The 27,314-nt window shown below is 39.3% G+C and overlaps 1 protein-coding gene across 1 annotated transcript in view; it reads right to left on the reverse strand.

Annotated features, from left to right (window-relative positions):
• Positions 1-3,345: 3,345 nt before the first annotated feature.
• LOC110155560 (regulator of G-protein signaling 6-like) overlaps positions 3,346-27,314 on the reverse strand; it is a 31,077-nt gene continuing 7,108 nt past the window's right edge. Inside the window, exons 2-16 of the mRNA XM_020919689.1 lie at positions 14,657-14,756; positions 13,998-14,048; positions 13,806-13,912; positions 12,540-12,591; positions 12,039-12,103; positions 10,541-10,617; positions 9,414-9,495; positions 9,005-9,079; positions 8,385-8,486; positions 8,105-8,277; positions 7,813-7,938; positions 6,914-7,100; positions 4,270-4,359; positions 3,563-3,622; positions 3,346-3,396 (exon numbers count right to left, since the gene is read on the reverse strand). Of these exons, the coding sequence (XP_020775348.1) occupies positions 3,346-3,396; positions 3,563-3,622; positions 4,270-4,359; positions 6,914-7,100; positions 7,813-7,938; positions 8,105-8,277; positions 8,385-8,486; positions 9,005-9,079; positions 9,414-9,495; positions 10,541-10,617; positions 12,039-12,103; positions 12,540-12,591; positions 13,806-13,912; positions 13,998-14,048; positions 14,657-14,756 (1,398 nt within the window). The remainder of the gene's footprint in view (positions 3,397-3,562; positions 3,623-4,269; positions 4,360-6,913; positions 7,101-7,812; positions 7,939-8,104; positions 8,278-8,384; positions 8,487-9,004; positions 9,080-9,413; positions 9,496-10,540; positions 10,618-12,038; positions 12,104-12,539; positions 12,592-13,805; positions 13,913-13,997; positions 14,049-14,656; positions 14,757-27,314) is intronic.

Genomic DNA, 27,314 nt, shown 5'->3' on the forward strand with positions numbered 1-27,314 from the left:
TTGTCTACCTGTGAGAGCAGCCAGTGGAAAACTACACCTCTAATTTGTGATGGCAGTGGAAGGGCCAGACTTTAAATTGGAACAGGGCAAAAAGGAGGCTACAGCTCACGGATATTGATCGCCAGGTGCTGCTTGAAAAATCACAAGTCTGAAGGCCAGATACCAATGGAGAGAAACTACTATATGTGCCAGGAGGTTTAAAAGTCTTCAGAAATCTTTGCATGAAAAAGGAGTACAAAATATTGAAATGGTCCATATGTTATTTTTTTATTACGCATGTTATAAAGTTGCCTCAAAAACATACATGGAGTTGTGTTTTGTTTCATTCACACATTTAACACACTAACCCCATGTGTGAATGAAACAAATACAACTCCAGGTATGTTTTTGAGGAGGTTATAACATGGCTAAAACTAAAAGCTCACATGAGTCAATTTAATCAGACCTTTAATCTCTGCAGTGTTATTTTATTTATATAATTTGAATCAGTGTAAATATGTCTTTAAAGGGCCAGTCCAGAATTTTGGACATTTCCTAGAGAGCCAGAGTGTTGGAGACATGTGAAGACACTTTTAAAAAATATTCCACCCAGTCCTTGTATTTGCAGAGGTTGCTGGTGTTAGGCTAGTGTATGTCAACGGCCATAGTTATCCTCCCACTAAAAACAGTCTTACCCACTCCACAAAACACCCAAAACAAATCTATTATTATGCCAATAAGTGTCAATAGAATCATTTTTGAAGTAAGAAGAACCTTGCATTTGAAGGATTTATGTCTGAGCAGCAACAGCAAGTTAGCTGCAGACTGATATCACCGAGCACAGGCATGACCAAACTTTGGCCCATGGGCCAAATGCGACCCTCAGACAAATTTTTTCTTGACCTACAGGCTTCCAGGTGAATTGGCCCAAATTACCTTGCATTAATTAAAAATGAACTTTTTACTGCAAGCTTTTTGAAAATCTACCTTGATAAAGCTAATATTTAATGTTTAGTGTGTGGTTTTAAGGATCTTAGTATGAATAAAGACTGATGGCTCATTCTAATGTGTTAAACATGCACATATTTTAATTATTCACTGTATTGAGTACCAGTCTACGGCGCTCGATCAACCCTCTGCATCGTCTCTGTTTGTATATGTGGCCCTTGATGAAAAAAGTTTGTACACCCCTGACCTAGCACCTATCTTGCCGGCAAAATAAAATTCTGCTGCTGCTGAGAAAATAGTCCCTCAACACGCGATGATTCATGCGATGAAAGGTTAGTTTTATTTCAAACATTATTCTATTGACACAGACATTCGCATCGACAGTCTGGCATAATAATAGATTTGCTTCGGGTCCTTTGTGGAGTGGGTAAGCCTGATTGTAGTGCCAGGATAACTATGGCCATTGACATGCACTAGCCTTGCACCAGTGACCTCTGCAAATACAAGGACTGGATGGAATATTTTAAAAAGTGTCTGCACGCGTCTCCAACACTCTGAGCCTCATTTCCTAGGAAGCCAATGTCCAAAATGCTGGACTGTCCCTTTAACTCGAGGCTAACTTTACCATCAATCAACTTGTTTATATTCTATATAAATCTACTCAAGAGTCGGTATGGGCAAATACAACTAAATAAATATGAATTCTCCCAGATATTGTAGGATATAATTGAATCTATCAGACACAAACAGCCACAGCAGACAGGTCCAGAGCTTTTATTATTTGGTAGCTATGGATAAATAACAGGTGCTTGAGTGTATCGAGTGCCAGTAGTTTACTTGCTGATTGAAAAACTAAAAGCACAAAATGCCCTGATTATGTTACATGCATAGTAATGTGCCCATGTCATACAGTGTGCTTTCAATGACATATAGCCAAATTACATCTACAATGCTCTCTAGACGTGTCATCTTGTTTGTGCGGAGAATAATATTTGGTACATTGATTTAAGCATCTTTCTCTACCATATATTCAGAGCTTATTGGCTTATGACAGTAATTGTAATATGACATGTACATCTCTAATATAAAATTGTATATTGGATGAGTCATTCATTCAGTAGTCCACAGTAGCACAGGGCTGTAGCAGTCACTGGCCACATGAGGGAGCTGTGAGATAAGAATCTTCTCAGTCCAAGTAGAAGGCTGCAGTTGCTATATATTGAGGCCTCAGTGGAGCAACTCTAGTTCATCTCAAATCCAGTTTTCTGTCATCTGTCAAGAAAACTCAGCATCTCCTTCTGTCATTGCTTTAGAGTCCAACAACATGCAACAGTTACAGACCAAAACGAAGATATATGGCACACACATTGCCAAAAGAAATAAAAAACTTCCAAAAAAACATGCTTTTTACAGAAAAATAGAAAACTAACCTGCTCACATTTTGCAGCAGGCATTTCAGGACTAGAGAACAATAGACAGACATCTATCTTGTAACATTGCACCTGTAGTTTAGGCTAACACTCCTACATGGCACTGAACATTTGAAAAAGCAAGTTTTTTTTTTCACATATGCTCTCCTCAGTCAAGAATACATGTTTAAAACCACCACTTAAAGTAATGCGACCGTTCTGTGTTTTATAATTCCAGCTTATTGTGTAAAACATGAAAGCCCTGGTCCGTTTTGACAAGTGGAATGGAACTATTATCATCTCTCTGCTCTGTGTCTCGTTTCAAAGCACTATTGTAAAAAGACAACACTCATTTTCCAGTATAGATGTTTCAATGGAACATGCAATATTGCAAAGTGGATGCAACATTAAGCCCTTATGCCAGATTCTGGAATGTAATGAAGCATGGGACAAATCAATTTATGTCGACAGCAGAAAAACCCTGGTGACTGCTTTTCATTAGTGCTCCAAGATGTCATGTGCTTTATGGAGACTAGAAAAAATATTATTAATACTGATGCTGTATAAAGAGTTTGGATGTATTTGGGAAACTGAAAACCCTTTGTTTTTATTGCTGATTGTGCTGTAGGTAGAGGTTAGAGTTAAAATAAACAGAATCTAAATTTGGACAGCAGTTTTGACAACAGAACAAAAAAATGTGCCACATCAAACGGACTGACTGGATAAAAAAAAGTTATTCTCATACATGTGCGTAAATACGAAAAGTCCCTCGGGTGTGATGGAGCAGCCCTAGTCTCTATGTGCTTATACTGTACGCTGCATGCCGTGAGTGTGTGTTCAGACTTGTCTTTGAACCTCAGCAGACCGCACAGTGAAGCAGTCCCGGGAGTGCTGTCCGGTAGCTTTTGCAGTAGTAGCTAGTAGACCCAGCCCCCAGCTCCATTGTCCCTGTTCGGGTCAGCTCGTGCGGCTGACCGGGTCCGACTGCGCCCCTCCAGATTGCGGCGTGTCAGGAGGACTGCATGAGGCCCGTGAGGCGCTTTCCTGTCAACGACTTCCCCTGAAAAACGCAAAAACAAAGGCATAACTCAGATTAAGAAGCAGTACGATCTCCTCTAAAAGGCCTACTATGTGTAATATGGTTGTGAGTGCAGAAGCTGATACACGGATCGTGAGCCAGCCAGTGTGCTTTGTGATATGAACAGCCCCCAGCTCTTTGGACTTACCACACTGCGGGTGAACTTCTCCAGGGAGGTGCGACGGCCCTGGTCGGGGTCTGCAGGTGGCTGTTGTGGAAGGGGGGAAGCAGGGTGAGTGTTTGGGTTAACGTACGGGTGTCCATGATGTTCACGGGAGTGGGTGTTAGTGGGACAAAACGAGGCAGGACAAGCATTGGTAAAAGAAATACAGGAGGAGTATGTGGACATAGATGGAGTGTTTAAGGGCCAGCAGGGGAGCAGTGTCCAAAACAGAGATGGTAAGAGCATGAAGTACGGCAGCAGTGATTTGCTTTGCTCCATATTACACAGCAGACTATAGTGTAAGAACAGAATGTAAAAAGTTACTTTGAAGCCTAATGCAATGTCATTGGAGACAGACACATTTGGTATTAGATCTAATCAGACTTATCTCATTTACATGTGTTATCTGTATTGATAGTGACATTTAAACAGCTTTCGAAATGCCAGTCCGTATTAGTAGCTAAAGGTAATTACCCTAATCACCAAACATTAAGCAGCACAAAATTGAAAAGTAAAGTCGTTTATTGTCATGGTTACCGGAAAGAGTAGAAACAGGCTTGTTTTGATTGTAATGCAGATAACAAATTCTCAGCTAATTGCCTGAATTTTTAAAACAGTTTCTCCAAACACAGTAGCAGCAGCCCAAGCAGAACAAAAGAGAAAGAAGACAGGTATTTTAATGTGCAGCTCACCTTTTTCCTGGCTAACAGCAGGTCTTGGTAGATGTTGGATCTCAAAAATCGTGCATAGCTGTCGCTTTTCATTAGCTTGAATATGTGCTCCTGTAATGAGAAAAAAATGCTTTGGTACAAAATCTGTCAGTACAAACAATGCAGACTAAAACAGCAAAATTAAAGGGCCCATATTATGCTATTTTCTGAACTATCTTATATTGTTTCTTCCGCAAAAACATACCTGGAGTTGTGTTTTGTTGTGCTCCACTTGTGTTTTTAAATTTAATACACCTTCCTTAGAATTATTGGATTATTTCAACCCTGGAATTGCCAATCTCTACTGAACAAAAAGTAAAAGGTTGATTGACTTAAATACCACTACATGACATCACAAGAGCATTTTGAGCTTTGTGGATGCAAACAGATAAGCATGTGAATGAAACAAATCTCTGGGTATGGTTTTGCTGAGGTAATTACATTATAACATGGTTCCAATAACCAATAATCAATTTTGCATAATATATGACCTTTAAGCAACGTGAATCATTCTGTGTTTAGAGGGACTTAGCACGCATTGATTATAACTCTAGGAGCAGACCCAGAGGAACCCACATTGAACCAGCTCCACGGTGCAGCTGAACAGGCCATTCACGCTCTTAGCAGCTTCATTAGGCCCTGGCACAAACACACACACTCATTCTCTCTGGTTCCTTCTCTCTCTTTAAACCCAGCTCCAGTTCCCTTGTGTAACATGGGTTGAGTGGACGAGGTCACCGCTTCTGAAGGGTGAGTGGGTTGAATGAATAAAATAAACAGGTATTGAGGAGGGCTAGTGATTCATAAAAAATACATCTCAAATTTGTAAGACACTGGAAAAATGAAAACAAAATGTACTGTCGGTGATTATATAGCTGCAACATGTTTCAAATATACCAGGCTTTAAAGAGTCCATATTATGTTATTTTCTCATCTATGTTACAATGTTGTTTCCTCATCAAAAACATACTTCGAAATCCATTATTCATGGGCTGAGTTATTCTCTCAAAAAGAAAATGTTCTATCTTGTGATGTCATGCGGTAATACAAGACATGCTCCACTGTGTTTTTAAACTCCATACATCTTCACTATAATCATTTGGATAAGGCTTAGGGAATGTGCAATCAAAACAGCACATAGGTCAAAGGAATGTGCAATCAAAACTGCACATAGGTCAGAGGAATGTGCAATCAAAACTGCAAATGGGCTTAGGGAATGTGCAATCAAAACTGCACAAAATATCAGGGGGATGTGCAATCAAAAGTGCACATAGGTTAGAGGAATGTGCAATCAAAAAATATTCAGAAACTTTTTAGGGAAAAGGAGACAACTTATAATTTAAGGGGAATTCATCTTTTTAAAATGGTCAGGGTTCGTACAAGAAGAAAAAGCTTCTGTATTTCAGTTTGTGGGGTCAAAATCTGAAACTCTATGAGTGATGACCTCAAAAAATGTCCAAATATGAAAATGTTTAAATATAAATATAAAGAAATGGTTAAAGCTAGGTATGCTCAAGAAGGAATTTAATTTTATTATTATCTGAATGCAAATGCTATATTTATTTTTGTATCGGGAGTAATGTGACGCACAACAGAAGCACATTATTGCTTTAGTGGGAATGTAAAACGGGGTGGGGGTAGATAAGTATTGCTTCTCCCCATTCCTTTTCGGAACAATTGATTTTTTTTTTTTCTGTTTTCTTTTATTTCTATTTGTGGATATTATAGTTGTGATGAGCAGTGTAAAATAATAGTCTTTAGGTATCTGTTGATTATTGCATATGCAATTTATCATTTACTGTATGATAATGCAATTTATTATTTATGGAAACATCCAAAATTAAATAAACTTATCTTAATCTCCATGGAGACAAAAAATAAAGGGGAATGTGCAATCAAAACTGCACATAGGACAAGGTAATGTGCAATCAAAGCTGCACATAGGCTTAGAGAATGTACAATCAAAGCTGCACATAGGCTTAGGGAATGTGCAATTATTAATAGAAGATTGCAAAGGGCTTGCTTGTAAACAGTGACTTAAAGGTCCTGTTGGTGCATCACTCGTGATCATACTTGGTCCCGTATGTGTTTGTTCTATGGTGGATGTTTGTGTGGTGTTTTGTTTTGTGCTGACCTGTTTTTGATAAAGCATGTGATCCCCTGTGATGGGAGACAATAAAGGATCTTATCTTATCTTAAATATTCTAACATGGCTAAATGCAATTTTTGTAATATAGGACCTTTAATATCTCCTGATCATATTTTAAAAAGGTGCCATTTAAAGATGTACTATGTAACTTCTTTGGTTAAGGATTCTTCATCTGCTTGTCTCTTAAGGAGATTTTATTGTATAGCATTAAACTTATCTATCACTGTAGAATCAAACAGGTCAGATCTGTGGAGAGGTGAGAATACGTGTTTTTCAAGATACATTTAATGCAATGCTGTGGAACATTCCATTCATTACATCTCCATCGAGACAAACAGACCCCATACCAGATAAGTTGCACAGTAAACCACACAAACACTATGCATAGCTTTAGAGACAGCAGGTAGAGTTTATTCATTCTGTGCAGGTGTGCGTGAAGGAGTTATCGGCGCGTGAACAATGGCACAGTGGAGGTACCTGTGCGTCCTCGTAGCTGTAGCGCCCGGGGTCTTTGAGGTTCTGGCTGGTGCGCTCGTAGCTGTGGGAGTCCAGGTTGATGGAACTCGGAGCTCCTTCAGCCAGAAACTCCTGCCAGATCTCCTGAGCCCGGGACGACACCTCCTGCAACGGCCGCCGCTTCAAGTCCTGCACTGCCAACCAGAATCTGAAACGGCAGCAGTCAAAAGGTTTAACGCATTATTTCTACACACAATTCAGGGTGGGTGACACTAAAAAAAAGGAATATATCTACATTTTTTGACATAATCCCGATGACAATAATCAGATTACATTATTGCAATCCATTAGAAATATAATGAAATGTGCCTGTTAATGTGAATAGACTATAAAATTAACCACTAATGTGCTCAAATGTCGCTTTATAGTCTTTACACAGCCAGATTCTGTTCTTTTTATTTTTATTCAGCTGTTTTAGATTTTTTTTTTCAATATTATAGATAATATGCTTAATATTATAATTTTGCATATCTCCAAAACAACATTTGCTTTAAAATACCTTTTTCTATATTTACAGTGCAGAGTTTACCATTCATTTCTGCCCCCATAGTCAAAAACAAACTGAGTTTAAAAAAAAGATTACTTTTGCTTGTTGTATTATCAAAAATATATAGAAGTTACTTTAATTTATCTTAATCTTTTTTAATTTATCTTTGAAGTTATGAATTTTATTATGAATATTTACCAGACATTCCTTTCTTTGAAGAATTTGTAAGACATTATTAGTGACTGACCTAGACCTATTTCCCCCCATGTTATACAACTTTTTTGTGCAGCAACAGTGCACAGCAATACAATCTTACTGAGCATGAACATAATTGGCTTTACACATGTATTTGCTGAGCGGATAATTTTCTTACCGGAGATTCTCTGAGCTGAATTCTGACTCTAGGAACTTCAGAAACATGTCTCGCCCGGCTGGATCCTTGAGCGCCTCCTCCAGAGAAAAGCCCCATTTCTTCACCCGCTGCTGGTTGGGGTCCTTACTGTAATACCCAACACAGAAAGAAATAGAGGCAACCTTTAGCTTTACTTATGATACAATACAAAGTGACATATCCCTCTGTATTAAGGACACCACTGGGCCTTTTGCTTTTATCTGATTGTGACCTGCCCCATGTCTGGTGGACGCCCTTTCCCCTCTGTCCTCACCTGGTCTCCATGTCCCAGAAGTTGGTGTCATCGGTGATCCAGGGGTTGGACGGCTCCACAGCAGACACGAGGGGGTCGTACTCCATGAACTGCTCTGTGTAGCCCATCAGACTGTCCGCGACCTTGGACACCTTCATGCAATGTCTGTCCAGCTGGGTGTTCAGGAAGGAGATCTGAAGAAGAGGAGGAAGAGGAGGTGAAATCAGGTGAAAGTGTAGTGATAGGTGAGGGGTGGGGGCTGCCTGTGGAGACAGATGCTAGATTGTAACTGGTTACTTACTTCCTTTTGTACGTCCTCTTTTGTGGGCTTGCGGGCCGGCTGCGAGCTGATGTGCACCGGACTAGGTTGGCTCTGGCCATCATCTGGAACGCCATATACTGACTGAAAATAACCAAGGCACAAATTAATAGTCTTTTTGTTACTTGTCATATAATGTAATAATAATATACTTCTGTAATAATAATAATAATATACTTCTTGTTGTAGTATGATAGATAGATTTATTCTGTCATGCTTATGATTCTGGTTTTGTTAAAAATACAGTTGAATTATTATTAATAATATACTATAAAGAACTTGCATGCGTACATTGTTTTGCCACCAGTTTTGATTTTGAATATAATCCAATATGACACATATCTATAAACTTATAAAACTAATTATTTTCCCATTGTTTAAAATTATGACTGGCATAACATAACACCCAAGTTAGTAGCTACTGTATCTTTAAAAGCAAACTATTCTTACAAACATTATGTGAATCAGACCTTTTTTTTTACTCATCTCCTCCAGAGGCAAACGTGACTATAAACATCCCCTGACTTTGCTTGCTCACAGAAAACCCTAAAAGACCGGGACTGGTTGAAACTGTCAAACTCCCTGCTGTCATGTTGCCTCACCTTCTTCACCCTGTGTGGGTTCTTCTCTCTTCGGCACTTGCGGATGTCCATCTCCGTTGTGTTGACGCAGCCTGGCTGTGGGAGGAAGCAAGAGGCAAAGCGCGTTTTTGGGTCAGATAACACTGTTTCTCCAAACTGCATTGTGTGCCTGCCTCAGATTTACAATACAGTACAGTAATGCTGTTCAGCCAAGCGACCCTCAGGGATGCTCATATGCAAAGTGATTGGCACCATATCTGATTCTGTTTAACAACAAAAACTCCTTCAGGCTGTCTCAGCAACTCTCCAACTATAGTGCACCAACTTAACGGTCATTTCTGCTTGCCACCTTCTGCTCCTTTCAATTGTGTGCTACATCTTTTCAGGATCCTTTGTCTAAGTGTAAAAACATCCTGCAGCTCTGACTCACCACTGGCCGATGGACGTCCCAAAACGCCCTCTCCTGGCTGTCCAAGATCTTCCTTTCTGCCTTGTCCTTCTTTCTGTCGATTCTGTGGACACAAGTCATAGCTCACTCATGAATAGGGCAAACAGCTCTCAGTCAAATACACTGGTCTCAGATGGATGGCTGACACTTCACACACAAACAAAGCCAGCAGACAGAGCCCATGGCCACACAGGGTCTTCACCTGTCTGATCTTATTGACATGCAGCGGCTGCTTTTGCCTCTGGTGGGACAAACGTCTTACGCAACTGACATTTACAGATAAGACCTGGCTCACATTGTTTACTGCCCAGAGCTAAAATAGCAGTACTGCTTTTTATTCCCATTATTCACCACTGGAAAAAAGACATTACATAAAGTGTTTTTGTTAAGTGGTCTGTAAGTACATTTCCTGTCAGAGATGTTACTTCACATTGCTTTCCTCAGACAGGTGCGTAGGAAAGGGTCCCATAATGTTCTGTCAAATCAGAAATTAGGGTAGTAACTCCAGTAATTTTATTTTTATGTAACTTTTTAACAGAGAATCCATCATCTGGTTGTCTCACTGGAGAGGTTTTTGCTTTGCCTGCGATGTACCAGAGTAAGGCATTATTTACATGGAGACAAGCAGGTCACCCTACTTGGCAAAATTTGAGGTCAGATCTGTAGAGATTTGAGCTCATTCACAGTCAGAATGCATGCAGCTCAATGAATTTTTGAACACTTGTTATTTAATAATTGCATAATAAATAAGGTTAAATCATATTGTGGCACACTCAAGACAAAACAACTGCAATTACAGCTGTCATAAAAGTTAGTGCACCTTTAAATAGCTAGGTAATACAGAAATTTAAGACATGTGTTTACACTGGCTCACCAGCAGATGGAAGTCTTCTATAGACATGGTCCAGTCATGTCCAACTACAGGGAAAAACTTCAACATGTAACCCTCTAATTATCTCTGACCTACCATCCAAATGACATAACGCACTGACACACTTTCTTGTTGAGAGAGAAAAAAAAATAAAAAATACTGGAGCACTTGTGTAGCGCCACAGAGGAAGAGTGTCAGGTTAGGACATGTGGAGGTGGTTCACACGCTGCATACTCACTTGACTTGCGCCTCAGCCTGCATGAAAATGAATTCCCACTTCCTGGCAAAAGCTCTCTGCAGCCGCGCAAGGTTCTCCTGCAAAGAAAAGTTTCAATTCAGGTTCTTTTTTCTCAAGTAAGAAAGTTGGGAATAACCATATATATCTTTGCCATTAGTCATAAAGTTGTGTGAGAAAAAGGGCGCATTTAAAAAAAACTGATGTATGATTGTCAAGTCACCAGACAACAGACAACAACCAATTCCTATTAAAATAGATATAGAAAACTAACTGTACAGAGAATATATGTCCCAAAAAATAAGCAGAAATATAAACATGCAGACTGTCTTATAAACACTGCCAATCATTGATAAAAAAAAAGTATTTAAAAAAAGTATAAAAAAAAGTTGATGTATTAAATGTAACCATTAAGCCATGTTTGCTGGTGTTACCTCTTCAAAAACCTAAGTGGAATTGTGTTTTGTTTCATTCACACGTGTGAAAGAAAGCCTTTATTATTAATCTGTCTACATCTCTAAAGCTCAAAATGCTTGTTCCACCTTGTGATGTCATGAAGCAATAGTTCAAATAAACAGCTACCTTTTACTTCGAGTTCATTCGAGTTGGGCAATTCCAGGGCTGAAAATCACCCAAATTATTCTAGTAAGATGTATGGAGTTTAAAAACATAGTGGAGCTTTTCCTGTGTAGGTTCTTTAAGTATTATTTTAGCAAGAAAACCATATCTTGTTGAGCATTGTGTCCTCATAAGACAATTGCCAAGAAGCATCTGTCAATTATACAATATGCGACCTCATTACTAAGAGGAAAAAAGTACTCAGCGGTGGTCATGAAACAGCAAGAGCTCAGACGCCTGGGGGGCATTAAATGACCTGAATTTGAGTGAAAAGGAAGTCTCGTGGACAATCGTTACATCCAGCTTCTTTGAAATACCACAGCACAATGGATTTCTATTGTGACAAAGGGATTGTTAAAGGCCCATGTTACACTATTTTCTGATCTGTTATAATGTTCTTTCTTCATCAAAAACATACCTGGAGTTGTGTTTTGTTTCATTCACAGTAACCCTGCATATTTAGGCTGAGAAAACACTCCACCTTTTGATGTCATGTGGTAATACAGGAAGTGCTCCACTGTGTTTTTAAACTCCATACAGCTTCACTAAAATCATTTGGATCATTTCAGCCCTCAAATTGGTGCTAAACAAAAGGCAAAAGACAGATGTTCACTTGAAAACTACCACTTCATGATATCATAAGGTGAAACAAAGCATTATAAGCTTTGGAGATGTTGACAGACTAATAAAGGAATGTTGGAATGCTGGAATATGTTTAAAGAATTGCTGGAACATGTTAAATGAAACAAAACACAAGTCCAGGTATGTCTGTGATGAGGTAACAATGTTCTAACATGGTTTAAAGCTCACAACAGTCAGATCTGCATATAAGAAAAACATGTAAATACAACATTTTGACAAGTTAAAATAGTAGTGTACTTACAGCTTCATAATCAGCAAGCTCAAGTCTGGCTTTATTCTGCATGGTTCGCTTGCACAAGTAAATGGCTATAGGAGAAAAAAAGAATAAAGATTTACAATACAAAATCAAAGCCCATCGCATCTTGTTTGCACAGAATATGAGGGATTGTAAACTTTTGACGGGGGTCTCAGCTGTGTGGATCAACACTAATGAATGTTCTGTAGGCAGCGGTACAGCAGGCACCCGTGTTGTCCCCACAAATAACAAGGCCAGAGTAAATGCCATGCAGAGAGCCAGAGATGTGAGCGTCCATATATCAGTGAGTGGCTCCTTATTTTGTTAGGCTAATCTCATCCCATAGGATCTTCTATGGCTGTGCTCCTCAGGGCCAGATACATTACAGGGAATGGCCTCTCAGATCAATACTGAGTGGCAGTGCAGATATACAGCTGTGTCCAAGAACAAGGGGACAGGACTGGCTCAGAGCAGAGGTAAGTAACACATGTACAGTACGTGACTCACCGTAGTCTGTGTTCTCAGGCTCCCAGCAGTTTGAAGGCCAGAAGTACGGAGACTGCAAAACAACAGCAAAATCTATTTAGTTATTTTAGTTTTTGTTTGCTTTATTACTCTAATATATTTATAATGCAGTCCAGGTCAGCAGTAGGTCTAAAAATGGATTCTTTCAGCGTCAAGATGTCAAAATAATGATGTTTAATGGTACTTTTTGACACCAGATTCATATAACTACCTTGGGACCAATGTGAGCTACATTTCTCTTTATCCATATTTAATTGTCTTTCGTAACTGATATTACACATTCAAAGTTCATTCCCAAGTCTATTAATTATGGATCACTCACATCTATCATGCATTCTTAATAGGGTTCAGAATTAGAACTTGGGTCTCTACTCTAGTCTCTACTATATATTTAAATGTTAATCAGCCTAAAAATCCATAATAACTACTTTGAGGAGACAGCTCTTTCTAGTTCAACACTGTAACAACACTCAGGCTAATACGTCAGGCACTGCATGCACAAATCACTTGCTAGCATCAGCTGTTGAGTGTTTTCTTGGTTTAGTGTAGTATCTATTTTTAGACATCAGAGTGAAAGTTCCCATGTCAGAGTCTTACAGCGAGCACGCTTGTGGATGGTGGCCAGTCCATTTCAAATTCTAGTTGAGGTTTTGATGACGCTGGCCTGTTGCGTCACCACAACATCAGAGGGAATATTTTTAGCCTGTGCTGAATGAGCAAGTGTGACACGCTGGCCTCCTTGAGCTGCACAATAGTGGCTTTTAATCTTGAGCAGTGGAGGTGAAGTTGAAGCATTGAGAGGTGGATACAGAGAAGAGGGAAGAGTCTAACTGTGTGAAACAAATAGAGCCACCAAACAGCTGCTTCTGTGCCTGCCCAGGGAGATACAGCTGAAGACTGTAGCCGACTGGATTAAGATGCTAATGGCCCAGTCACAGTAATGAGTCATGGAGGAGCCCTTAGCTATCACACAGACCTGTCAAAGTTTAGTTTGGATCAGAAAGAGCAAGAAAAACATCCCCTCTAACAAAAAGCTTGGCTGGCCCAAAGTCCCAGTTCTGCAGCCCACCTTCTGATTATGGCAGCGTCCAGCTGGGATACTCACTATCGACCTTGATGGGATGAGTAATAGGCTTAGTAATGATTGTTCATTAGCACCAGCAATGAACATTCCCTCTGATAAACTACCATCATCAGACATGATTTCACTTAAGAAAACAGGAAAGCTTTGAGTGTGGTACTTCCCACCTGAAAACGGTAAAGGGTTCCATCATCTTTGAGCGTCAGGACGTGGTCGGAGATGGGAAAGATGTAGCCGTGTGCAGCAATGAGGCTCCCCAGGTGGATGGCTTCAGCTTTGGGCATTAAAAAGCAAAACAACAAATCATTATGTATTTTTTTGTCAGTGTAACTTTCTGACCTAACATACAACATACATACCTGGATCTTCAATGTTCAAGTTTTTCATCAGCCACTGCACAATGTCCGCCCCTGTGGGGCAAATAAATACATGCATGAGTTTCGACATTGTAATTAACTAATGCAAAAGTCTTTCTGAGGCTGTAGGTCTTTCCTATCTGCATATGTCACATAATACAGTGTTCAGCCTTCTCTCCTGGACAGCACAACCTTTGGCCCTGTGTCTAAGCTTGGCAGCACAGAGCAGTTGCCCTGAGGCCAGTGGGACCCACGTGAAGAAGTGACTCAGAGAGAGCTCCTGGCAGAAAGGGAGCAGTCCCAGTCCAGCGCTGACTCATATCACACACAAACAGATGAAGAAATACAGTGTGTATACTCTGAGGCTCAGACAGAACAGAGCGGGAAAAAGCAGCCTTTACCCGCTGACAGGGGCAGTGTAAGGCCACAGGCGCTTTTCTCACAGGCCCAGATCTTATCGGCAAAGACATCATCTGCCCGTAACTGTACTGCCACCAATTTACATATGTCCAAAAGGTCATGTTTGCTTTACTGATTCTGCAAGTTGTCCCCAAGCATTATTTTTCAGAGAGGCAGCACACATATGCAACGATTACACGGAAATACAGTGGAGAATCACCCCTTGCTCTCTGTGTACAGCAGTGCAAATGTACTGTACTTACCTGATACAACACTGGGAATCTTTGAGAGGAAACTTTTGACAGTTCTGATGGACACCCCTCCTGCTTTCTCATCTTGTATTCTTGTGACAATATCTTCAATCTGTGGAGATGCCCATGGAATTTTAGTACAGTGTAGATGCACAACATGTCTTTGATTTTGAAAGAAAAAACAGTATGAGGTGTAGGAATGAATGGATGGAACCAGAACTGCTTCATAGGAATAGAAAACAGGTCAATGACAAAACTGTAGTCACTAGTGTAAAGATAGAACCATCTATTTGTTCTCATAAAATCTCATGACAAATAAGGCAACCTTTAAAAATAGGTTGCTGTATGCTTGACCCACTTGGCATATGTGACAGATACACTTTGAACCATTAAGTAACTGAAGCTGGAAATGTTCTAGCTTCTGACTTGAAATAAGCCAAAATTAGAAGATGGAAATGTTTTTTTTTTGTCATTCAAACTGACATTATGTTTTAAATAAGAAAGTGGAAAAAATGCATATTTAATAAGGTGAATATTCAAGCTAGCTATATTCCTTTTGTGCCATTAGCTGGTGGGAAAAGTGAAAGAATTAGATTAGGTCTCACACAACAATACAGTGGGTTGCGGCTTTAGTTAAGTGCACACAAGAGTTGTAGTAGTAGTAATAAGCCCCCTGCCGATTTTATGGGAGTTTCCCTCAACAGATCATATTAATTAACCAACATATGCACTTAAACTGATCTTATTCCAAACTGTTTCACCAATTCAAATCAAATATTGCTGTGACATCAACGAAAATAATTTGTTTACCCAACCCAATCAACAACCCCATTTGTATGATAACAATGCATTGATTTATTTAACCGCTGTAACACGCCTCTGGCCTGAATAGCTTTGTCCAATTGAAAAAGCCTGGCGGTGCAATTCCCCTGAGCTCAGATAAGCATCACACCTCTGTCACACATCAGCCTCCTAAAATTAGTCTCGGCACCGCTCAGCTCTCAGCCACTATACCCCGTGCACCCCAAACACACGGAAAACAACATGGGGTCATCCAAGGACAACAAATACTCCAACAAAAACTATGTATATCAGATAGATTCTAAGCATTTATGAACTGCCTGCTTATATATTGATGTAACTCCAGATAGAGTCTTACTAGAAATCAATTTACATCTGAAAACATCTTGATTTTGCACACTCTGCGGTATTATCAGGAGCAAGCCATATGTCATACAGTAGCTTCCACGCTCGTTGCAAAGGCTATTAAATTCTTTATGGCTCTCTAAGCAGCTGTCTAGTAAGTACACTAAAAGGTCTGCACACATGCGCACCTGCACCACACAACACACACGGGTTATCCCCAGAGACATGACACAGACAAATTCCTCTCACCTTGCCTAATTAAGTTACATTGCATTTCTTTCTTACACGCTTACAGTTGGTATAGAACCAGGGCAAAACGCTGAGCTGAGGTTGGGGCTGTGCCAGGGTACACTTTCTCGCTCCTTAGCTGGCTGGTTGCTTGTTCCTGGAGTCATTCATCATTTAACACAGCATTTCGGTGAGTGAAGTCCTAGGACAAGCAGGGAGGCTTTAAAACATTGAACAAAGTTAGGCTGTGCACTTTACTGTACGCTCATAAAACTCCCGTATATGCATTAAGCATTTGTATTTCAGATGGTTATTACATTTAAGTGCAGCTTTAGTTAATGCAGACCCGTATAGAGTTGTAAATATACATTGTGTACATGCTGTGACTGTGTACTTTTCATTTCTTTGTGAAAGCCTAGTTAAAGGGCATGGGAATTTTCATCTTCTATTTGAGATGAATTGAAATCATTTGCTATTATTAACTAATACGTCAGCGCATGATCACATGCTTGCATAAAATGGGTCACAAATTAATACTGAATATGTGAAATGACCTGATATTATCTTCTTTGTTTGGTCTAGTAATGCAACTACTTTCAAAAACATATCAGAAAAGCATCTCCCTTTTTGATTTTACTACTACTTATATTGGGAGTAATTAAATACACACATTTAAAGCTATTTTATGTGCTTGTTCTATCAAAGAAGGCTATTCAGGCTGTTTATAAATCCAATAAAAAAGAGCACAGGCTAAAAATGGTCTCTTGTGAAATTTAGAAAACAGTTACAACCTGTAAAAATGAGCAGTATTTCATTTTCTCGTTCTGCTTAAGCTGCTTGAGTTGTAATTATTCTACTGCTTTTAACACACAACTAAGATATATGAGCATGAAACATGGAATAAATCCTTTACCATGAAACGAGAATGTTTTTCTAGACTTAAATCAGCTTTTCGATTTATGACAAATGCCTACTGGAAAGGGTTTTATAAGGATAACATCCTCCTACATTGTCTTTTAAAAACACCATCACCATCAGTTATTACTCCTCAGTGGTTGAGCTTTAAGAGGATGATTCATTCTCTAGCCTCATAAATCTACAAAACACCTTGATGTATGTGTAGTTAATAACACACATACATACAAAGGAAAGGTGGAAGTGTACAGCAGAACAATTACCAGTCTCCCACCATAAGCTTAACAGAGTGTCTCAACATGAATTATTGAGCATTCACAATAGAGAATTACTGCATGCTCTGGCTCCATAAATCTCCCACAGAAAGGTGCAGGATACAGGGGAATAATCCGAACATGCCCTCTTCATTGTGAACAGCACACAAAGCTTTTGGTATTTTAGGCCTTATTCGCCTACATGGATGGGCCCCTAAACTGTTTTGCATGGACACAATCAGAAACACAACAGATTACCACACTAACACATCCCAGTCTTCCTTTCACAGACAAACCTGCTGTAGAGACAATGCTAAAGCTTTTGTAAACTCTTCAAATCCCCTCAAGACATAACAACATGGAGAGGATTAAGTCCTTTTGTTGTTTTGTGTAATGGTCCTTGGACTACAGATGCATGTAAAGAAAAACTTGTTATCTCCCATAGGATGTCGGCAGACTAGGTGTACGTGGAACAGCTACAGAAAGTGCATGGTATCTTGTGCATGTACAAGTTAATGGGTTTGCGGCTTGGCGTGGAGCGTTTTTGAGAGCCAAATGCTGCTGCTAGTAGATGATAACAGCACTTTGCCCCATGCCACGAAGCTATAAATGATTATCAGGAGAACACTTGTGTATCTAGCCTCTGTATGTTTGCATCTGCAGGATAAATGTTCAAATATGCTGTAATGTATTGCTGTGTGTGTGGGTGTTACTGTTGTTAGGTGTCTTATCTGTAATGGCTCTGAAGACAGCCCTCCTCTCTGACACTGTAACATGCAAAAGGTTTCAGGTTATAGCCTGCAATAAAAAACAAAACAAAACAAAAACTTGCACTTTACATCAAACCTATGCAAAGTTTGATGCTCTAATCATAGTGTAGTTGTTTTTCTATGACAATGACAATCAAATCTTGAATGTGAATCTTTATCTAACAAACAAATCTTATGTACTAGTAATTCATTTTTTCATGTTTGTTTGGCAGCTATGATCAGAACTGAAGATGCTACTTGGAGGATAAGTGACATAAACTCGTCCAGCAATTTAACTTTCTTAATTTTTAGCCATGGACATGACCTGGACGCGAAGGATTACTAAAACATAGCATAGCGTAATATTTTAAGAAATGTTTGAAATGAAATACACTCAAAGCAATTTTACCACAGCCTACAGAATTCCCTACATGACACCAAAAGTAGCCAAATAGCTCACCAAAACTCTCAAACTTACGCCTATCAAAATAAATAGCTTGATAGATAATTTTCAGCGACTGTTTTACGTGATTTTGGTTCGTGATGAATCCAGGGTTGCCAGATCTGCGGTTTTCCCGGGAGTTTTCCCGCCCGGGGTTGCTCGGCCTTGGGATTAGGACACGCAGCGGTAAATTTCCATTACATTAGATAGATTAAATGTATGTGGAATAAATTTAACATTTAAAAGAACAGACACGTTAAAATGCAATAAACAGATTGTAAAGTAAAGAAATTACGAGCACACAAATGAATAAATAAGCTAAGAGTGACGGCAGTGCTAAATGTAGCTACGTGAAGTGTGCAGTATTTATCGATTAGAAATTATAAATGTGTCTACGACCTAAAAGCACGTTCACGAAATTTATCTCATATTTTCAGATAGAGGGCAACTCTATGGGTTTTGAAAGAAATAGAAACTGGAAACAATCCACAGATGTTGATCCGGATTATTAGGGATATGGTGCACAAATGTATTTTGGCTAAAAGTGGCTTAGTCTCAACTCACAAGAATTATTGTGTTGTGTTTAGGTGAACATTTTAACTATTTGAAAGGTTTTACACTGATACTAATTGTAAACGATGGCAAAAAATATAAAAAATCTAATCCTACCATAGAATACTGACTACTAGTCTATCTCATTATGTTAATATGTGATTTAACTTTTCATTCACGTGTTTTTTTGTTTTGTTTTTTTATTTTCCAAAGGGAGACAAGCAAGTGGAACATATACACATAGATCTTTAAGGTAAGGAACACTGCTGTTTGTACAAAATTATGTCTTACAAAAGTAGTTGAACTGTAGATAGACTGGTCTCTGAGAGCTCTTATAAATTCATTGCGATTATTAGGATGCTTGGATAAGTGAGGAATAAGTTTGGATCATTGCAGACCATTTAAAATGAACGTGTATTTCGCCATTTTAAGAGAGTATAAAGTGCCTTTAAAGGAAAGAAATTATGTAAAATCAACTTTGAATCATGTTATAATTAATGGTCTTAAGATTTTACTCTGTTCATTTTTACTCTGTTCAATACAACTTATTATAGTTGTATTGAGTCATGCATGTTTGAGTAATCCACCAGTATTATCCTGATGGCTTTGAGGCTTGAGTGCTTAAAAATTCTGCAGTTCTGAATCACCAACCTAAAAATTTGGACTCTGGATCATATGCATATGTCACACTGAACAAAATGTAAAATTAGAATCTACTAATATCATCGTTTATTACCGTGATACAGAAAAAAGCATGTTTTCTTCAACTTTTTCAAGCAGTTTATTAAATTAACTTTGGACAAGTACATGACCTGTCACGCCGCACTATTTGGATTTCTTCTTTGACCCCTGCGCTGTTGCGTCTGCATATGGAAATGTGTTCCAGCTGGTGTGTGGCGCCCCAGGGAATGAGGTGAGAATAAAGCGGTCCCACTCAGCTGTGCATGCCAAGTCATGATTTGGAAACTATGGGAGATTCTCTGTACAATGAGACATTGGGGGAAGACACTGACAGCCTGGTGAAGTATCTGTGAACTTAAGTGACTGGAAAAGCCCTGACAAGGAAGCAGTTTTAAACAGCCTGGGAGTTATGAACGAATCACATTACAACACACTTAAATATTATAGATACCTAAGAGCCACACTTTTATCAGTTGTTTGCTATTTCCTGTCATCATAGTACAAAACCAAATGATGCTATATTTTTCAGTGCGTGCAAAACATTTGCTTGTCATAGTGGTTTGACTAGAGACATATTCACTGATCCATCTCTTTAGTAAATTGCCTTCTCCACAGGAATGCCCTGCAGGGAAAGCCATTTCTTTTCTTACATAAATATATCTTATAAATTGTTTCTTATTACTGTATAGGATGTTTCTTTTTGTAGAGTGAAGTCACTTTCTTGCTTTATTTACCTTACATCCTTGTCTTTGTCTTGTACAGATTTTTTGATTCTGACAGGAAGTGCAAAGATACAATATGATAGAAGGGATATAGACTACAGCAGAAATACTTTCATTTCTTGAAGCTGGTTTCAGTGACAGCTGTTCACACCTGTGCTGCCTCCTGTTATGTGTTGCACTCACTGAATGTAAGCACTTCGGCTTATAAATAGTTTGCCTCAAACTCAGACTGTAGCCTAACTAACAAACATGCCTAGTCCAATTAGCCAGTGCCGTGATTTCCCACACAGCTGCATGCTCTTGGGGGAAAGGTGGTCCACTGCTGCCGAGTGCCAGCCGTATCCACTGAGAGCCATATGTCGGGACAGGGGGTGTTGATGAAGACGCTGTTCAGACCGGTTGAGCCTCCCTTAAGAAAACTTATGAGGAGTTATGCAATTAAAACTTCAAGCTTAGCTTCAGCATCCAACAAAAGACTTGTGTTAATGACTTGTGTTAATGATTGACTTGCTTGTGTGTTACCTTGATGCCACGGAAACAATACGATCAATACAATACAATCCCTCCTTTAAACAAATTCAGATTATAGTTGAAAGACAACCTACAACAAGCGCAGTGACTCATGGGGTCATTTTGCTGCTGATGAGACTCGAGGAGGACAGAAAAAGATCATCTGCTCTCTTGTAATTGTCTGTTGTTAGATACTTCTCCAGTTGCTAGGGGCTCGAGTGCTGCAAAAACAGGAGACTGCTCCAATAAGTAGATAGTCCACTCTGAAACAAAGTGCTCAAGCACAGATATTGCAGATTGGTTGCTTTCAAAAAGATGATGTCTGGTGGATTCACCAGGACTCTGTTGCAAGCTCATAATGGTTCCTGCTTTATTACAGTATGTCTGAAATGAGCCACAACACAAGCAAAGGTCATTGACTGCACTGTGGTAGACTTCCATTATGGGCATGTCGCCTTTTCGCTAGATTTACCATGAAGAGAATTAAGTTAAAAAACTGAGATGAAAAAGCAATTTGAAAGCAGCCGAGGCCACTTTGATCAGCTGCACAGGGCTGCCTGTGGGACTCATTGTAATAAGGTTCAAGATCCTTACAGCCACTACAGTGTAATTAGAGTATAGCAAGGAAAGGCTATTCGGATGTGGAATAATGAGAAAAACACACAGTGAGAGGAAGACAGCAACAAATGGATATGGAAAGAGACCAAGTTCGCTTTAGTTTTATTGGTCTGCCAAGCTCACTTTTTACTGTTTTATTATATTATTTATTCCATATTTTATTGATTAAATTAAGTCCCTTGAAGTTTAGAGAGTATTTTAGCACTACAGAACCTGTAGACTCTGGAACCTGCACTTCATATTCTCTCTATATTATACTAGTATACTAGTAGCACATGATTGCATTCTTTATGAGGGTCCCTCCTGGCACTGGGTCCTGGGTAAACAAGCACCCGTTACCCTCCTGTCCGAAGGCCTGGTATTCAATATTTTGTGCAATGAATAAATATAATGGAAGCTATCTACCACTTACACTGCTGTGATTGACCAATGCCAAATCAATAAAAGGGAAAAAGGGAAACAACTTCTTCTATAGCTTTGAATCTACTCCATCTCACTTTGGGAAATAAATTATATCATGCTCCCAAGACACTATATATATATATATATATATATATATATATATATATATATATATATATATATATATATATATATATATATATATATATATATATATATATATATTTCAGTGACACTGTGCTGCAGTCCTAATATTGTGGGTGTACACTCTCATAACTGACCTCACCATAATGATGATAAAACCTTATATTGCCCAGTCTCAAATGAAAGCTATATCACACTGAAACTGCGCTGTATCTTTGCAGTGTCTGGATCAATATGTCTTCATTTTGGCTTCATATCTGGCCCAGTTCAGCCGCTAATCCTATAATGATATCTGTAGGAGATTGGTTTGAGGTGGTGAAAACCTCTGGACCATCTGTCTGTCTTTGATGTTGGCACCGTCCCTCTGACAAAACCACTCGTGCCGCAAGCCCCCGTCCTCCAGTTTGTGGTAATTAGGTTCACAGATGGGGAAGTGCCCAGGTTTGGCTTGGCCTCTCCGAGCCCACAAGTCTCTTCATGACTGTGAGAAAAACACCCGTTTTTTCAGTGTTTGCACAAGCAGCACTGCAAGTCATGTCTCCTGTCAGTCTCCAAACACCATTTTCCTCTTCGTGAGGCTTTGATGCACAATAATCAATAAGAGTCTACTGGCGTGAGATGACAAGATGTATTCAGTGGTAAAACTCAAGAAGACCCATCTGCCTTGTCCTCCATTACACAGATGGTTTTTATCCTGTCATTACAACTGTTGAACAGATAATGCATGGAGTGTGAGCGGCACTTTGCAGCCACACGATGCATCAGGTCTTAATCAGCTTTGCGCAGCTTTAATTAATAACATTTGCTTTCTTCATCTGTGACTTCACTGCACATGTGGACATTGTCTCCAATAGGATAAACCAATAGGATAATAGGTAAAATTCACTCATTTTACACCTTGACGTGTACTATACACTTTGCTCCTTATGTGCTTTCTTGCTCACATGCAATCAGTTGCTACGAGAGCCCCTTGACCTTTTGAGGTGCATGGATTTTCTGTCATGGCTACTAGCATAAGAGAGGATTTTTATAGCTCTGCTGTGTCCCATTAAGACCCTCCCACTGATTTTGCCTCTGTGCAGTTGGGATGTCAGCCACACTCAGTTGTGACTGTGGACCTGCTGTTCTTATTACCTTTGGTGTGAGACTGCTGACAGCCTTGTAAGGCCACGGAGGGTTACTTTGACATCAGTGGGGCTAAGAGAACAGTCAGGTGTGAAAGGAGAAAAACTATAAATCATTGTTAACAGAATTCTGATCTGTATCAATATGATGCATATCATGGACATAAATTAAATAGAGATATAAAATGGTAGTACAGTAGTATGATTCTAAAGGGATGGGTTCTATCATTTACTGCTTAAATCTCAGCTTATCTTTTTAATGTTCCTTCAGATAAACTGCATTTGATTTGGCATTATAGCTAATGATAATGGTAATGGTAAAAGTCAAATTAGGGCAAGATGACTTTGTTATTACTGACACACTGACAGACATGAGGTGGCATTTATTGTCTGGCAGTGCCACGAGCAGCAGCACAGTCCCTCCCTTCCTAATGTTGTGTCCTCTCTGAGTTTTTCTGAAGATTAGTCTCCCTCATCCACCATCTGACAGAAACTTGCACCAGAGATGTCAACCTCTAGTCACATTTTAATAAAATGGAAGTGGGAAGCGACTCGGGGAGCTCCAAAAATTGCGTCAGAGGCAAAAATGTGTTCAATGCAAGAATGTGTTTATTGCCAATACAGTTGAGTCAGAAATCAATGATAAATATAAAAAAAACATCCACACTGCACTATTTGGTTTATGGCATCAAGCATTATTCGCACACCTGATTGATTTTCTATAATGTCAACTAACCACCATCAGCGCTCATAAATCTCTCATCCGTTACACTAGGCTTGAAAATAAGACATAGATTATGCCTACAAAGTCCACTTTTGCAGCCATAACCATCACACGGCTCTGAGTTATTGAAGTGGCTCGTGTAAGAAAAGGGAGCTAGTGCTGCTTTGTGCTCTGATATTCTGAGATTGAAGTGGAGAGTTCTTCCCCATGTTTCTGTCTGGCTTGGTGCTATCTCCGTGTGACAGCTGTCGGTAGTTTACAAAGGGTTTGTGAAGGCGATTTGCGCCAAAACCTACTTTAAGGCTCAACTCTTTTGATTTCCTGTACAACTTTGAACTGTTCAAAGTAAACGCCTAAGGATTTATGTTCAAAACCAGGAAGTATCATGTAACACAGTAATATTATGACTTAGGAGAAGGAGAAATACATTTGTTACAAAGTTTGCAGGTGGACTTAGTATCCATTATAAAACTATGGAAGCCTATGTGGACCTGTCACAGTAAGAAAGAAAGAAAGATAGTTTTTTTCCCATACTGTGATTATTATTTTGACCAATTTAAACTTCCACTATTCTGACCTCAGCAGACTTTTATCAATCATGTTCCGCTTGTCTGTGCACCTGGTTAACTGCATGGGGTCTGTGTGAAAGATGCTAAATTGCATCAAAATTATTCAGAAAAAAAGCCTGAACACAAGAGAAAAATGGCAGCTGCATCATTCACTAACTTTTCTTTTTATTCAAACTGAGTGTCCACAATGGAAAAGTAGTGCACATGTCTGAATACGCACAAGGTTTGCTGTACCCTGTATGATGTGCATGGTTGATTGTCTCTAGTGCTTCTCATGTTACCAGAGGACCACTCCATTGCACAACTGTCCCCACCGCCATGCACGAGGCCCATTCTCCAGCCATTCGAACCATTAAAAGCCCAGACACTCCCTTCCTCATCTCACCAAGACCAATTACTGTTAGTGTTCAAATTGAAGGGTACTTTGCAGTATCCATATTTATGTAACACAAATATCTCTTTTTCACACTCTCTGTACTAATTTTCTTTAGTCACTTGGCACTTGTATTTATTTACCAGTTTAGTAGTTAGTTACTTTTTTTTATTTTTTATCAGAAATTAGTTAAAACGTGCCTGTAAATGTCAGTTGAAGTTCAATTAAAAAAGTGAATTTAAGTTCAATTAAACCTTTATGGTTTGGTGTGGTATTTTTTATAAATTTTTTTTATCTGTACAGAGACAGTGTACAAATAAACTGGCCAAAAGGAAAGATGTATTGTACCAGGTTATACCAGAAAGTGCTAATTTCCACTTGTAGTGTAGAATATCTTTTATAACCTTATTTGAACAATTACATTACAGCTCTTTTAACATAACATTTTTTTAAAATCTCTAGACAATGTGCTACATTCTAATTTTGCGTATCTCCAAAACTGTAATTTCAGTAATATCATTATCATCTTTCATCGATTGTTAGCTATATGGTAAAGCTTTTTATTTATGCAGACTTGACTTTCAAAAGATGAGAAACTTAGGTGAAACGGTATGCAAGGTCCAGAATCCAGAATACACACTCCTCCAATACTCTATTAAGATGTGAGGCTGGTCACTGGTTATATCTACCTGAGTTCAGATGGCCGTGATTGACAGGTGGATTAGCCAATCAGGGACATGCGTAATCTGTTCATATCAAAACAAATAAAAAAAAAACACAGTGAACTGAAAAACATCACATTCTGCAGAATCGCTGCACGAAGTAGTAAACGGGGTTAATTTGAGGTGAGAGAAGTTTAATTTTGTTAAAAATGATAGACAACCTGTGAACTCCTTCGTTTCACATGCGTCACTGAAATAAATACATTAGATTGCATGGTACTGTCTGAATCTGTTTCGAGAGACAACATAGGGAGTGGTAACCAGACTGATACCTCTATAAAAATACAGAAATATCATTCTGGACATGCCAAGCAAGGGGATTCTAACTAACTGTCCCAGTGCTGTCTCACTCCCTGCAGATATATGTTATGAAATCTAACTTGATGTGAAAAGCATAGTTTTGAGTGCTTCAACTAAACTCACCCATTAAGGACAGTCCAGTCGATTATTTTTAGAGGAACATTAATCGGAGGGGTGCAGTGACAGCAGAGGTTAAGGACTGTTAAAAAGGTGCCAAATGCTTCATAGCCGTGTTTAGTCGAATCACAGTGATTAACATTGGAGCCCGGTGAGTCATCCCTTCAGAGACTATTAGAGCTAGTCACAGCGCTGCAGCGTCCATTCCTGATTGACCATTACCTGGGCTTACATGATACCTCTGTCCTCGCCTGCCTCGCCTCACTGCTATTTTTGGGTAACTCATTTCTATGTATCAACCTTTGAGATATTCAGTAAACACGACACATGGGAGTTTGGGCAGATGGTGCCGCAATTACAGTGCGTTTGTTGTGAGGTTGCTCGCCGGGCTGCATGCTATATTCTCAGTCTTTGTTGGAGGTAATTAACAGCCATTATGTTTGAAAATATGGGACCAGAACCGTTGTTATTTTCCTTTTCTGGGAAATAGAGAAGAACCTAATGAAGCATTTAGAGATGGCAATGAGTTAGGCCTATTCAGGGTGTAATTGGAAAACTTGCTGCTGCATTGTAAACATGATAAAGTGCACTAGAACCAGCACAAAACTGAGATGAATGATCTTTGATTAGCAGCAGTTACATTTGACAGTGAGAATGGGAGAGGCAAACAATTTTACTCTGTGCTTTGTAATGAAAGTTGGGCATCTGGATTTTTTGACAATTGTGTATAATATAAAGAAAAAGGGAACGGAGCTTGAGGTGTAGTTAGCCGTTCAGATACAAATCAATGTTTATCCTCCACAGAGACCGATTCTTCAAAATGGCAAAGGGAACAACTCCACTGAATAGACTGCAATCAAATAAGGAGGAGAAGCAGATGAACGCCTATAAAGGTAAAGCACTGTCAATAGCCACTAGGGCTGCACAATATATCACAATGAAAACAAGATATGACAAAATAGGGCCATGTTAGTTTATATTTGAGCCAAGTAAGCATAGGTGTCAGGGTATCTAATATAAAAGCTAACATTTGAACCACAAAATACAAAGCATTTTACTAGGACTTTAATCTAATCTAGCATTCTAACCAAAGTGGCCTTGCAAAGCTATTTGGTGATCCTCTTGTGTCTTGACTGAAGGCCTCCTCCCCTGCTCTCTAAGGCCTTTAAGGAGCGGCAAGCTCTTGATTAGGGGGCTGCTGAGGCGATCTTGAGCACTTGTACATGTGGTGATGGGGCGGACAGCCAGCAAATAGGATGTCCATCAAACTACTACTGCAGGCAGAAGGTGCTAAGCCTAGAATGTGCTGGGTTTGGTGCCTGATTGTACACTCGCGGCTTGGGTGTCTACTGTCAGTCTATTGCATTATTCTGTTGAC

The sequence above is a fragment of the Boleophthalmus pectinirostris genome, unplaced genomic scaffold (assembly GCF_026225935.1).
Source record: "Boleophthalmus pectinirostris isolate CB_2022bp ecotype Guang Dong unplaced genomic scaffold, ASM2622593v1 HiC_scaffold_10, whole genome shotgun sequence".
NCBI classification, from domain to species: Eukaryota; Metazoa; Chordata; class Actinopteri; order Gobiiformes; family Gobiidae; genus Boleophthalmus; species Boleophthalmus pectinirostris.